The sequence below is a fragment of the Leuresthes tenuis genome, unplaced genomic scaffold (genome assembly GCF_036924035.1).
Source record: "Leuresthes tenuis unplaced genomic scaffold, fLeuTen1.0.hap1 SCAF_1, whole genome shotgun sequence".
In the NCBI taxonomy this organism is placed as follows: domain Eukaryota; kingdom Metazoa; phylum Chordata; class Actinopteri; order Atheriniformes; family Atherinopsidae; genus Leuresthes; species Leuresthes tenuis.
Window position 1 is genome coordinate 19,564,781 of NW_027325355.1, and position 15,347 is coordinate 19,580,127.

Below are 15,347 nucleotides of genomic sequence, written 5' to 3' on the forward strand. Positions count from 1 at the left end.
AATGTGTGCAGCGGACAACTAGTGGCACAGCAGGAGGAATGATATGGGAATCTCTGTCTCCACCTGGGACCTCCCTGTTTCCTCCACTCCTCCTCCAGACCGTCACCTAACTTCCGGCCACTCTCCCTCCTTCTCCTCAATCAGCCTCTCTCCCCCAGTCAGTGAATATCTCAAACTCATTGCCACAGACACAGGTCTTAAAGCAGCTCTGACTTGTCAGTGTATACACCCTCTCACTAGGACTTCATCTCGCTTTTGGCTTTGCGGCTCCGCCCGGTGTGCGGTGCGGATTGACTGCACACATCTGAGACTTTTATTGGATTGCCCCGCAGGAGCGGCGGGAGAGGACTGGTTTTACCCCAACGCGGGACAAAGGGACCGGGCAAATTAAGAAAAACACAAAATACGTTCGGAATCAAAGAGGAGTGAACATGGACCACTGTCTCCTCACACTCGCCCTTGGTCTTTTAATACTCGGTAAGAGACGTCTCTTCGCTTGACTGGTGATTTCTAATTAACTCCGATAGATGGCATTTTCTTGGATTAAGATGCCAATGTGAAACCCGGTTATGAAATCTGCTAAATGAAGGTTTTTCTACAATAGGCAGATACACAGGCTGTTTTAAAGATGATTTAATGCATTGTTCGTACAATTAACATCTACTAGTCAGTTCGGCCTCAATTAAATTAATAAAGCCGCTCTCATTCGTCATGGATTTTAAACTTTTCCCACAGGTTCTTGCTGCTAGCCGCTACCAGCCGCTGTCTAATCTATGTGAAGAACTCATCGACTGCTGCGAGCGAGTAGATCTAAAAAAGTGGCTATTTTTGTGTTTTAGGGGTTTCGTCTGCTATATTTGATTTTGCCGACTTGAAGGGAGATTCCAAAAACGCTGGAATGAATTAGAAAATTCTGTCAAATAATTGTCTGACCTGAGCAACGAAGAAACCACGTGAAAATTGAATGTTTTCAAATGAAATTTGATTCCATGTTTATTCCTAGTGAAGGTGAAATCAAAATGGTCCCAATTCCTGCTTTGAAACTGACAGGAGGAACAGGGTACAGTGGGACCTTTTTTCTCTCACTTCACTCCCACTTACCTTTTTACAAATTTACTCATTAAATGAGATGTTGTGCTTTAATTCCCCATAAATCAGCAGATTAAAGTCGTTATCCATTGAAATTACTCAATTGCATTTGCTAAACATGACTGTATGGCAGCTGCTACAAAGAGAAAGGGAAAGCAGTTTCAAGTTTAACTTAACACGTTGAAGTTATGGTGCCAAACTCCTTTGAACAACATGACATTTTCACATTCTTCCTGCTTCGTCTCATGCAGTCAACTATGAGATAAATTGTAGATAATTTAATAGATAAAATGTTTTGGGCTCTCTACATTCGGCAACAGTCTGTTTAAACCTCATTAGCCTGGAGGACTGCCCTTAAGGTCAATTTCACCTTCATGAGGTGACGGGACACAATTGTTGGCTGTCTATAAGTGAAACTACCCTGGCCACCATGATTTACAATTTTTTTTTTTTGTTTTGTTTTTTATTCAGCCCAGACTGCTTTTATCAGACTGGTTTGAGGTCAGTCGTTAAGCTGGTTTTTACCACAGGGACAAAGCGAGGCTTGTTCACTGGCCTACCTGAGCACTCAAGGTGCCATATGTTTATTAGCACAGCAGTGAGTGCCGTAGGGGTTCTCCTGCGAGTGCCTGTGTGGGACTTGGCTTAAATTAGTGCAGTGCAAGATGATCAAATGTCGCCAGCACTCATGCGGTGCATTTGTGTAGATGTGCAGGCAATACTGCAGAAGGGAAAGTTGCCATACCATACAAATGATTATTTCCCCTTTATTGTGTTCAACTGCTCCCTATAAAACCACCTAATGCACGCACTGTTGTATCAGTATTTCTGGCTCCACAGAGATGGTTCCTACCCTGTGGTTGCTAATATATCATGCATGCAGTCAGACTCACAAGAGGAGGAAGTTTTGTGGTTAGACCTCTGCTTAATTGCCACTATCAGTTTCCTTTCCTGTAACCTATTTGAATATGACGTTGAGTAAAGTCAGGCGCCATCTTTCAATGGAGACCACTAGGTGTTTGCTGTGTGCGGTAGGGCATTGGAACAAATGGCGTTTATTATGTAGGTGGTTTTAAGTCTTGCGTCCCAACTTATGTTTGTTTAAAGACCCTTGGGTTGGGCAAACAGAGCTGCTAAAAGCAAGGTCCACCGAAGAGCAGCTGGGTTCTTTCAGGACACATCTCTTTTTAAGAGTCACTTGACTAAAAGTTGAGGTGAGCATAGCAGAAGTTGGCTGGCCAAATTTGAGGAAGAAGGGGAGTCCCAGTAATTCCTGTCACGGTATAGTTTAAAACACAAATATAAACCAATGTGCATCACACTCTCTTAAATTCTATGTCGAGTTTAAATTTTTGAGCAAGCAGTCGTTTCTGTATTTTCAAAACTATTGGATCTGATTGCATTTTAGGGCCTAGACTGTCCTGGCAAGTGGCAACCTCCATGTCTGGAACAAGATAACTGGCAAAAACAAACTTCTTCAAGCCTCTATATATCTCTTGTTACTTCAAATCTGTCGCCGCCATAAAGTTCAAAGCCAAATAAGGTTGCTTAAGTGTTTCTCAAAAGGGCAAAGGCAAAGATTCTGAGCCACAGCTCCTGTTTGAATCCAGAGGGTTCTCCGGACATGCCCGCTCATGCCGCTGCTGTGACAGAAAGATGCCCCAATTTTTCAGATCACACCTCGTCGCTGGCTGTGAACTAAACAAACAGGCAGGCAGGAAACTGAGATGGAAGAAAGTACGTCTCCATGGTTTTCAGGTTGCAGTGATAAGTGGCCCACTGACCTTTTCCCTGCATGTGCACACAGGTGCGGGTGGTGTAGCTTTGATAGTCTAAGACCAGTATCTCATTACTGTCTTATCTGACGTAATTCCACCAGTGAATTGATGACAATTTGCTTTTCTTTGCTTTTTTTTTTTTTTAAAGGACACATATTCTGAGTGAGCTACTTGACCCAGCTCTCACCTCTTTTAACTGAACTACAGCTTTCAGTTACTATGCAAACGGGAATCTGGACGCAAATTACACTCAATGACCATTGAAGTTCAGCGTTATCATATCAGAGAGCAAACGGTACGTAGCCTGAGTGCTAACTCTGGACCTCAGACTACCATCCGCCAGACTAGTAAAAAAAGTGCTTGACTGGCACTCAAACTTACATTTCCCATGTTTGCAGTTTGAAAATGGAGCGCTTGTACTGATTTCTCTTTAAGGTACGATCCCTTGGCCCATGTCGTTAAAATGCTGCACCTCAGATAGGTAGGCTGAAATACCCTGAGCTTTAGGTTTCTACTGGCTAATGTTAAGAACTGGCTCCTCTTTAACTAAGTTTTTACTTTTTAGAATTGCATTTGGTGGCAGATCATTTCTTTCCTAAACTCATTTAACTATAACTGTTGGTGATGATTTGTTATGGATAGGTACAACAAATGCAGCATGATTTCAACTTGAAGCTGGGTGGAGATATTTTTGGAGTTGGTAGGGACTTGAGTCACTCAAATACATGCTCTGTAGTTCAAAAAGTTACATTCTATTTAGAAATGTACTTGGAGGGTGAGGGAATGTTTTTGAGTCTTCAGTGATGCACCGGTGTAGAAATATTTAAGTTGGCGAACCTCCTCAGAGTGAATTTTCTTCATTTGAGTCACTTTGTCTTATAAGGTTGCTGTATTGCAACAATTTGGTAGTTAATGAAGTGGTTTGACGTCACAGCTCACCACGTGTTGCATGATTCAGTTCGTTCACTGTGTCAACACATTGCAACTAGTCCGTTTCCCAGGAGACCAAGATGTCGGACATCGAGATCTTTGGCTTGTTTTGTATGGAGTTCATGATGGATCGAACTGTAGAGCACGTCTGACAGAGACTGTGTACTGAAACATGTGGTAGCTTTAATGTGGTTCTTACCACAACGTGTCTTGTTACTTATGCGGCACAAAAAGCCCACACTCAGCATCCTCACACATACACCACCAGGTCAACTGCCTGAAACCCAAGTATTGATGAACTCTTAAGTATTGAGTGACTGTACAAGCACAGAGCTTGTTTATGAAACACTTTCTATAACCAAACTGATCGAGTTACAAGTTTAAAGGTGTTAAGGGCCGAGGAAGAAGAGATTTGCTTTGTAAAGCAAAATTAAAAAAAACCCTTTGATTGTATTGGCATTTCCAGCCTTACCCGAGGAGTACCACCTACTTTGAGTGAACTATTTTCTCCAGTTTGAGCGCTGTGTTAGGTATCCTGCCTGTAAAACCAAAGTGGGGTCTGTTAGAACTCTCACAGCAGCTTGTAGAAGCCTTCCTCTCACATTTAACTGATCTGAGAGCAGAGATCAGTGTCAGAGTTGCTCTGTGGCTGCCAGCCACTAAGCGGTGACGGTTTTGAGTGATGCAAGGTGACTTGTATCAAACTATGCGGTACATAATTTGCGTAGAAACGCACTTGCTTGGAGAGTTGCAGCTCAGGTGTTGGTACCTTCGGCGTCATTCGCATCAACATTGCGTCAGTATGTCCCTCAAGTTGCAACAAGCCCTGCATGTGTCTCTTGGTTTCTGTTGTGCATGTTGGAACAGAGGTGTCCATGTGAGCTTGAGTCAGAACATTTCATACCAGCTTCCAATTTAGAGCACTGTTGGAGTGAGGCAAGTAAGAGGCTGCTACAGTGCTGCTTTAATGCTCATTTTCTCCACAAGTCACCGAGCTTGTTGCTTTTCTTAAGCGTCTCCAGCTTTAGCCACAATTCCTTCTGTGCATTCTAATTTTGTCACACTGCATGTGGGTCCATTCATTGCGTAAAGCGTTGGTTGATATCAGCCGTAATCCAGATCAAAAGGGTTTATTCAGTGGCATGATAGTCTGACTCTGGACATTTTTGTTGAAAGCACTCATTTAAAATTTTTCTCTCTAACCTTCAAGGTGAGTGCTCGGCCCGTGTGGTGACTGTGTCTCCTGGTCCGTTAGTTAGAGTTGAGGGTCAGCTGGTCTCCATTAGATGCGATGTCAACGACTACGGAGGACCTCGCGAACAGGTAAAGAACTACTTTGTCTGATTTTCTGTATTTTTGTTCCTTCCACAGACCGTGTTTTCCTCAACAGCGGACGACTCATCCGAGCACTAAATGGTGTAGAGCTTGGTTATTCTCCGTGAAACTCTTTGTCATTCGCACATGGGTTGCTAAGTGATGCAGCAGTTATTTTACTTGATGGCGGCAGAAGCGACTCATCCTCAGCTGACCATGATCATGCAACGTAAAGTGAATAGAATCATCATAAACCCACTCTGTTCTGCAGGACTTTGAGTGGGAGATGTCCAGGGAGAAGATGGGGCAGAAGATAAAAATAATCTCCACCTTCGATGTCAGTTACTCTGACTCTACGCTCAGCAAGCGCATTGCGTCTGGCGACATCTCGGTGGTGCGGCTCAAAGACAACGAGGCGGAGCTGAAGATCGCTGAGGTGAAGTTGCAGGATGCCGGTTACTACAAGTGTCACACGCCCAGCACCGACGTGGACATCAGTGGCAACTATGAGGCTATGGTCCAGCTCACTGGTAAGAAACAACTGTCTGTGATGTGTTTGTATGTGTCATATATCATTATTTAGATTATGGTATGTAGCTTTTGACCTGATGCTGCTGTAGTTTATTGTATGTGTGTGAAGATGGCTTTGTTGGTTAATTTCACAGCTCCCCCGATGACTAACTAATGCTCTGCTGGTCATGTATATATCCTCCTGTGTGCGTGAATACACACACACACACACACACACACACTGGTTTTAGACAATTACTGGCTCATCATTTGCCTTTCGCATGGACACACAACACACTTCAACACGCTCATGGTGGGGAGCAGATGTCAGGTGGGAGTACTTGGCTTGAGTCTAATGGGGGCCAGAGAGATGGAGATTTGGATGGACTATTAATACCATACCATTGTATGGGAGAACAAACGTGGATGGGATCATTTGATACAACAGAATGATGATTTATTCTATAAGGAGCCTGCTGTGCTTTGCCTGAATTACTGTCATATGTCTGATGTTTGAAAGCTGAGGCAATACGAGAGGAAATTTGATGGCCAAGGCCCCCACTTTGAATTAGGATGTAAAGTATGTGAACACAACAGCAATAAGAGAAACCACCAGATCTGAATCTGAAATCCGATGTAGCAAGATGCTGCTTCCTTTAGTGTAAAATAACTGAGACGTTTACCCATAAGGACGACAGAGATTCGTTTTCAGGACTTACTCTACAAAGTTATATTTTGGGAGGTTTGAGGAGGCAGCTGTGATAAATGGTCGATTATATTAGACCTCACAGCCGGATCAATTGAGGAAATCCTCTTTTAACTTCATACAAACCACTGCCTTGACTTTATCCATATTAACTGTAAAGGGGACAGCACTTGGAGACCAGCACAGTGGTGAAAAAGCAACTGGTTGTAGAAGATTCTAACTGCCTGGAAAAGTCATCTATTTCCAAGTCAAATAGGATCATATCTTACCTGGATCCTCAGAGCAGATAAACTCTTCCTCTTCCTCATCTAACAGTGTCTCTTGAAATAATTTTGTTTGTAAAGCGCTTTGTTTCCCTCCTCATAGCAGAAGGTGAAAGAAAACGGTGTAAATGCTGTTGTGGTTTTGCAGCATTAAAAGGCTGCTGGTCCTGATTCACTCATTGTCCACTGACCGCAGGAGGCGATTCCTTTGCTCTGTTAATGCATCCACATCCCTAAAATACATTAACCACCGACATCTAGTGACGTCTGACGTTGCTGTAGGGTTTATTTCCAGACCTGTTACATATGCCTCTCAGGTATACAGTGCAGAGCTGTGCAAAGTTTACCGTCTAAACTTTCAGCTTGTGCTATTTTCTGACCACGAAACGCGTTTTCAGCATTTTTTTTCTTTTTTGTACATTTTTAATTGGATTTCTTTCTCACCGTTGCAGTTGGTCATTAAACTCGCGCTCATTGTTTTGGGCTTAGACTCAATTTAAACCCACGCCCCGAGCACACAGTCCTTCAGCAAAGGGGCAGTGGTTTGGCTGAGGAAGATTTAATGCTAAAGAAAGCCCAAATTTGAGAGATGAAGTTACAAAGAGCACCAGACAGCAGGTTAGTTGGCTCCATAATGCACCATCATGTTCAGCTGCTCTCCTCTTCCCAGCACGGCTCCCCAGACACCTTGTTAAATTTAGACATGAATTAACTAGGCAGCACTGTTTATATGCGAGAGAGATTGTCGTGTACATGTAGAGCATATGTATCAGCAAGTACAGTGTTTTTCAGGCTATGAAGGAGAGGGTGTCAGCAGAGATTTTCATTAAGAGATGAGTTAGATTTTTCCTCGTTGAGGCTTGTGTACTGCATTCATCAGACTCGTGCTTTACACACACACACACACACACACGCTGCCTTCATTGCCCTGCTGAGGCCGTTTGGTTATGTAAGAAACAAGAAAAGTGGAGGTCACCGAGGGTTTGAAAACTGCTTTCGGGCTAATTCTAATTGATAGAGCAAAAGTTGATCGTTTGTACGGCCTTTGTGGATCACAGCGGCACAACTTTACACTCGAACTTCGCCGGCAGGTCGTTCACGTGTCCAGAGTTTCTCATCAATTTAAAAAAAACTCAAGCATTCAAATGAAAGGCCTTTGCTCTTGTGTCTTTCATGATTATCCATAACGAACTTCTGAGTATCGATAATGAAGATTTGCCAAGGTCAAGCTGACAGTTAAAAGATTGTTGATGAGAACTTTGGTGCCAAATCTCAGAACATGGCACCCTGACAACGCTGAATGGACGAAGGACAACATTGGGACATCTCCACGCCACTGACTTGGTGTGGAGAGCTTTTCCTTTCCCCAGCTTTATCCTGCTTATGAGCCACGGCCAGATTTAAACGTTTTTTTTTCCCAGTGTCCTCTGCCAGCTCCTCCAGGGCTTGCTTCAGTTTTAGGCTCCTGACCCTGCAGTGAGGTTCCAGGGATTTTGCTCGTTGTTGAAGTCCCTGAAGCATTCTTCCTGCCAAATTTAACTCTGCTCGCACATTTCCCTCATGTAGGAGGATCACATTGGTTAAATGTTATTGCACAGTGCAAAGATTCATATTTGGAGGTGTAGATCCTGTTTGCAATCGACGTGGAAACACTATCAAGACAGTCAGAGCAGCTAAAAACCAGCTAAAAACTCTTGTAGAGCAAACAGGCCGGTGGAGGGAAGCTGGTTGAGCATTAATCCTTTAAATTTGTCTACACAAAGACATGTTTACATGATATGCCCCTACGCCCTCCTCCAACTCTCTGTCTTATGGGATGTAAAAGTGGCATCATTGTAATTCCCATAATTCACAGCTACGCGTTTCTTATTCCGAGCCATCTGCCACCTTTTGGATTTATTTTCAACTTGACTAGAATTGGCTTCCAAAGTAGAAAAATTTAGAGATGGATCTTAGTTTAGAGCTGCTATGGCTTTGAAATGATGGGATTGATATTCAGATCTGTAGCATAGCAAGAGAATTTAGAGCTTTACACTTTCATTTTTTGTGTGTTTGTCTCAGACTCGCCTTTACATGGACTCTGTTTATTATTTCTCAGTTTTAATTGAATTTTAGTGCTTTGTGGAGCTGGAGGGACCCTACAGACAAGGAAAAACCATTCCTCACTAAAAGGGCTTGGAACCATACCTCATTTGTACCATCAATGTAATCCAGCAAGAGTCTGGATCTAAGTCCAATAGTTGGAGTTAGTCCTGAAAATTGAATGAAAACAATGCTTTATTATTCCCAATGGGGACCTAAAATAGTGCAGCACTAGTTTTTTACAGTGATTAATTTTAAGGAGTCATTGTGTAATTACCTCCCACGATGCTCTTTGTTTCAACAGAACTGAGGAAGCCTCTGGCTGAGCACATTTAGCTGTTTCGTTCCTATGCCATGTGGACGATGTGCAGCATTTTTCAGTATGTGTCCGGCTGCGTTCTTCTTTTTACAATCGGCTCTTAAGGCTCTGGAGCAGTCACCAGCACAGAGCCAGCCTTCTTTATCAGTTTGTTCAGTTTCTTTGAGTCACTGGCTCTCACGCTGCTGCCCCAACAGATGGCTGCACAGCAGATTGCACTCTCCACCACAGATTTGTAGAAGATATACGACATCTTGGTGCAGACGTTGAAGGACCTCAGCTTCCCCAAGAAGCGCAGCCTGTCATGTCCCTTCTTGTGGACAGCCTCAGAGTTGCGTTTCCTGTCTACTATATTGTCCCTGCAAACTCTCAGGTATCAGAAACACAATCTTTTGCAATTTTGGAGAATTGTGTAGCCTGATAAAGAAGCTAAACTAAATCCTTTTCAGAAAGCGAGGATACAACCCAACCCCCTCTTCCGTTTTTGACATTTTGTGCCAGATATTCAGCACCCCACTCTGAGATTGCTGCTGAACATGGTTATTAACCCCCCATGGCTTCGCTGCTTACATGCAACTCATCAAAGCATCTGTCTTTCCCTCCACTTTGGCTGTTGTGAAAAGATTAAGTAAAACCGTAATTCCTTTCGTCGTGGCTGCATCTGAAAGCAAAGTCCTGCTCCCAACAGGTCACCCAGAAGTCACAAGCTCCCCAATTTCTATTTCTCAAACAGCGTGAGCGTTCTTTTTTTCACTGTATCAGGAGAGAGGGAAGCAAGCAGTGGTAATGGCTGCTCTGTCAAAACCTGCTCGGACACCCGCTTACATTCATTTTTCGAAACAAAAGACGCCCACGATAAAAGAGAGAGGTGAAGCTGTTGTGTGAGAGTGAAAGAGAGTTTACTGGGTTACCTGAACACACCCCTGGGTGTGTTTTGTGCTCGCATACCACACACAATCACAAATTTCCAGCTTTATCTGCAGTTGTTTGTTTTATGATTTCCTCTTGAAGCAGTGACCTTGATGAAAGCGCAGAGACTCATTTTGTTGGCTAACGTCACTACCTGGAAATTTGTCAGTCTCAACTTAACTGTCGAACTGGCCTGCTATGAGAGTCTATGTCGTCAACTCGAAGTGTTGTGTAATGAAATGGAGATTCGTTTTGATTCTGTACCACACCCAGTATAAGGGTGTTGCAACGGCCGAATGTTGAGCCATTTGCCTTTAGTTTAACATCATGGTTCACTTTGAAGTATTTACTAATCAGTAATTCTTCTCAGGCTCATTCATTACCTGCTTTTAGCTCCACAGTGAAGGGGTGGGCTTTCCAGGCTGCACTGGGAAAAATCATTTCTTACTTTTAATGTATTACATCATGCCTTGTTTTGTTTTTTTTTCAACAAATAACTCTGTAAAACCATCCAATATTAAAGTCTAACTATTGAAATGCTGCATCTTAACTAAAGAAGCCACATGAGCTTGCAGTGTTTCTTGTATCTGATGGTCATATTCATTGTCTTGCCACAATATGACTAATATATTCTTATATATTGTCCTTCTTTGTTCCTCGTCAGTCATCCCCAACACCCTCAAGGTCTCCCCCCAGATGCTGCCTCAAGTGATCCCCGAGGGAAGCGATCTTACGCTCTCCTGCAACGTCACCCGGGAGCTCACCCTCCCCACCTACCTGTCCGTCACCTGGTCGGTGAAGAAGGGCGCAACGTCGGAGGAAATTTTGACATTTGGCCCTCAGGGAGACGTGGTCACGGGTGCAAAGTTTGCTCATCGTTATGCAGGCGGGGGCATCCGATTGGTTCCTGGGAGGAATGGAGTGTTTGATCTGGTGATTTCCAGTGTGACGGCATCCGATGAAGGGATTTATGAGTGTAACGGAACAGAGTGGACGCACGAAAGTGGGAAGTGGGTAAAAATTGTGGAGAGAGCAAAAGAAATGGGGACGGTCGGTGTCACTCCTACAGGTAAGAGAAGCCACCCAGCACAAGCATCACTGTCTTAATGTCACTTGATATCCAGCTGTCTCTTGGTCTAACTTTAACGGATTGGCATGAAGTTCAGCAGACAATTTGCTGCTAATCTTTGGTTTACATCGCAACAAAAAAAATCCGATTAACCTCAGTTGTGCTTTGTGTGTTGTATGAATTGGTTGAATACTAGCACATCAAACTCAAGCAGCGACCAGGGAAGACGATGCCTTTGGGGAACATCCGTTTTCCTTGTAGCTGTGCGCCTGTTTGGAATCTGATGCTGTTATTTAAATCAGGGCAGCGCTAACAGAGCTTTTAGCTTGGCTGCAGATTCTCTTGGAAAGAAGCCCATCTCTACTACCTTGAACTTTATAGCGCACACTTTAAAGAATATTTCTAAGTACACGATTAGAGACAACAAAAACCAGATATCTGCTAAGGTTAGCATCCTTCATCATTCTCCTGTTAAATGTTGAAGGTCCTCACTGGGACACAAAGAAAAGGAAAGAATGCCTCAGAAATTTAAGTTTTTTTTTTTTTTTTTTTTAATTTGCTTGAATCCCATCGACTGGCATTACAGTCGAGGTGACTCATTGTTCATCAGCCTGACTGCCCGACGGAGGGGAAAAAAAATCAATTCCTGCAGGTCTGGGCCTTGATGCTTGGCACTTTGTTGCACTGCATAAGCTCCGTGTGTCCTTCACTTAAGAAAAAATAAATGTCCTGCGACTCTGTTGCCTAAAAGAAAAAGGTCATGGATGGTCTGTTTGCGATCCTCAAAGGAAAAAGAAAGCTACAGAATGAGTCACAAGTGCTGCCGTGATCCTATCAGGAGGCTCCCTTTTTGCTGATTATTTTGTCCTTTATTCGTGGGAAGAGGTAACCAAGTGCATGTGTCATTTTCTATGCTAATGTGTTGGATATGTAGTGATTGTAGAAAGGGAAAAAGGAGGGTGAGGAGAGATGGGAACGTGGGAGAGTTCTCACCCTGTTCTGTGGCTGTCTTTGTTTTGAAGGCATCCTCTCTTCTCTGAGTTTTTCTTTTTTAGTCTCTGGGCCTCGCTCTCTCCCGGGAGGTTTGTGACCTTCACTGGCCGTCTCTCGGTGTTATTCCGTCTGTGGAGCAGCCTCCGCGCACACACTCTGTTACTCGTTCATTGCAGTTGCTCTGGTCACCATATCTTGTATCTTTGTAGGTTACCATATCCTCTTAAGTGCTTTAGAACACCCAGCAGTTTGTAATGAAACCAGAGATGAGCAGCGTGCACACACACACCCAAACACAGGTCTCAGTCTCTCATCCATTGTGCCCAAGTCACTTCATATTGACTTACTGACTTGAGTAAAGAGGATGAGAAAAGTCAAACAGAGTTGGCTTTGTCTCCTTTGTCCTTTTCCAGACACCATACAGAGTCTCTTCCCCATATTACTGCTGTTTAAGTTGTTAGTGGAGACCATGTTTAAACTCCCGATCCAAGTTCTGGTTTGAAGATACACACGAAAGATTGACATTTCTAATCCGTTGGTCTTCTTCTTAATAGAAAGGACAGAAAAGGTCTTGTTGAGGATCTCTACGAGAAGAATGTCTTGGGAAAGTAAAGGCATAACCATCATTCCTCAGTTTCCAGTTAGATTTGTTGGTGGTGTTGGAATCGGGATCAACCAAGAAGTTAGGTCCCTAATACAGAGTGGCAATAAGCACAACTTTGGTTACCAGCAACATCCTGCCAAAGTCTCAACTGTTGTTGACCCGTATGTTTACAGACCAGCTAGTCAATAGCAGAATGTCAGTGCTAAAAAAAAAAACAAACCTCAAACTAAATGGAAAAACAACACCTAATGTTTCCATCTGTTTCCTACATAGAAGCTGAAGCCTGTTTAGCAGATACGCTGTAGCACTGCAGCATATCAGGCGTTCATCAGGGTGAAATGCAAGGAATTTTGGGTTGGAGTCGCAGCTCTGTGCACAGGCAACTTAAAACATGATGGGATTCTGCCTTCGCTCTGTAAATGCAGGAAGTTAAAACTGAGAGATGACGTCCTACGGCATTGAGAGCACGGGGAAGTTTGAGAAGCCTTAGACACATAATCAGATTTTATCAACCAAGTCTTACCAGTTAAGACTGGGAACCCGACTGATTAAAATACAGACTAACCTTTTGCATTTGATACACTGCTGCACCTAACGTGTTCATTTCAGTGCACTGTACAAAATCTGGGTGCACTCAGATTACATTGATACGTTCAAGAGTCCTAATTGTACACAGAGACCAAGGTGCAGGGAAATATTGGTCTTTGATTGAGCTACAGCACAAATATGCTGCGATTTACTGGCCCGGTTTGCATTTAACCCATTCCTTTTCCAGAGGATGATTTGTTACTTGGCTTTAGTCAAAAATAATCTCTTCATTGGCTTCGTCCCAAGCAACCTTCACTTTTACCATGGCTGACTCATCGCTGCTTCGGTGTGCCGCTGCCTGACGCACTTTGTTGGACAGCTGTCACAACACATGATGTGTTTGTTTCAGATGTTTGGGGTTTTTTTTCTTACACATTTCAGTTCTTAATGCTGAGGCTCAGAGAACAAAGGCACTGTTGTGTGTGTGTGCCTGAAAGGCCGGTATAAATGGTTATGGTGCTTTATTGATGTCACAATGACTAATGCAGCTAATATAAAGTCTTAACTGTTTGTTATCTCAGAAGAGATAGTTGAAAGGGATGGTTTAACGGTGTTATCCTCTGACGGTATCAGGTCTCGGCCGGACCTCTCCCAGCCAATATTGGGGTTTGTGTATCTTCAGTGTACTGCCTTTGATTGTCGACTAACTTGGCAAAAGTATGTAAAGATTAGAGCCTTTCAGACTGTATGAAACGGATGCTTTTCAAGAAGCTGAAATCTGGTCTCTAACTTGTAGTTGAATGCTTGGAGTGATTCATAAAGTATCTCAACTGTGCAATAAATGTAATGCAGTGTAAAGCAGCGTCTTGAGCAATTAAATGAGTTTTATGTGTGAAAGAATTTTGTTTTGTTCACTTTTATCTTGTTGAATCATTTTATTTGCTGCTGTGTCTGTCTTCTCAAGGCCGTTCCCTCAGCGTGAAGGCTTCATCCTCCTCTACCCCCATGCTTCTCTCCCCCGGAGACACGCTGACCCTGCTCTGCTCGGTCGCCGCCGACAACCTGCCCGCCCTCACCCTGGAGGTGTCCTGGCTGGCCGACAACCGCGAAATCATCACTATGGACCGCAGCGGGGTGGTGATCTCCAACGTGTCATCGGGCGAAGCACAAGGAAAGCGAAGCGAGGCGAGCCTGGAGAGAACGGGAGCCGGGGAGTACAGACTAGGGGTGAGGGGGGTGAGCGGCGAGGACGGAGGGCTTTACACCTGCCGGATCCGAGCATTCATAGAGAAAGGAGGACATAATGCTGGAGGAGGAGGGAGGTGGCATATGGCAGCAGAGAAGCTCTCCAGCGCCGTGACCGTGAAGGTCTCGGAGATCAGTGAGTGTGACCACCTTATCTTGACCAACTCATTCATATAAACATGTTTTATCGTCTTCAGTTAATCAGTTTTTTGGGTCAGAGTGGGCATCCTCTCACAGCCTATCTCCTCATAATATGTATCTTAGTATCGCTCTGCAGCACCTAAACACATTTGTTTTTCTTGTCTTTTTTTTCCGAGTTTATCATAATGTTTTGCAAGGGTTTCCTTCTTGCTTTGTAAATCCTCCGGGCACCTCATTAATCATACATTCTGCTCACTGACCAGTGTGATTTCAGGCAGTAGTTCAGGGGATACATACAAGTTTTTATGATTTTTTTTTTGATGGTGTTGTGGATGTGATGCTTTTCGTTCATTCCCTCCTAAAAGCAGAAGCTTTAGAAACATCACAGTGAAGGTGTTCGTTCTAAGAATATTTTCACAGTCATGGTCGGCCTGTTTCACGACAGTCATGGCGGAGGACCTACTAAAGTGAGATTAAAGTTACTGTGAAAGAGCATGAAGGTGCACGTCTGTGTGATTCCTTCATATGTGGATGTGTAATATTGCTCCGGTGCTACATGTGACTCCGGAGTCTCAAGGGGAAAGTAATCCTCCAGTCAATCTGTTGCCTGCTGCTGTGAGTACGATTGATTAGTCATGCCTGTCCCGCTCTCTGCTACCTCTGGGTTATCCCATTAATGTGTGTGGCTGTGTGCGTGCTTGATGCTGTGATCCTGCCTTGAAGAGCAGTGATGTCAAACACAGTCGACACAGCAATCAATTACTGGCATGGTGGGTGGTCTGTCTGTCTGAGGAGATTCCTTTGACTTCTTCTATTTTTTAACACCACTTTTTCTATACGTTTGAATCTCACACCATGTTGCACTCT

The 15,347-nt window shown here is 43.7% G+C and overlaps 1 protein-coding gene across 1 annotated transcript in view; it reads left to right on the plus strand.

The window, feature by feature from the left end:
* Positions 1-98: 98 nt before the first annotated feature.
* Positions 99-15,347, plus strand: part of ptgfrnb (prostaglandin F2 receptor inhibitor b) — a 51,379-nt gene continuing 36,130 nt past the window's right edge. Inside the window, exons 1-5 of the mRNA XM_072394129.1 lie at positions 99-477; positions 5,008-5,120; positions 5,383-5,641; positions 10,565-10,969; positions 14,059-14,475. Of these exons, the coding sequence (XP_072250230.1) occupies positions 432-477; positions 5,008-5,120; positions 5,383-5,641; positions 10,565-10,969; positions 14,059-14,475 (1,240 nt within the window). The 5' untranslated portion in view covers positions 99-431. The remainder of the gene's footprint in view (positions 478-5,007; positions 5,121-5,382; positions 5,642-10,564; positions 10,970-14,058; positions 14,476-15,347) is intronic.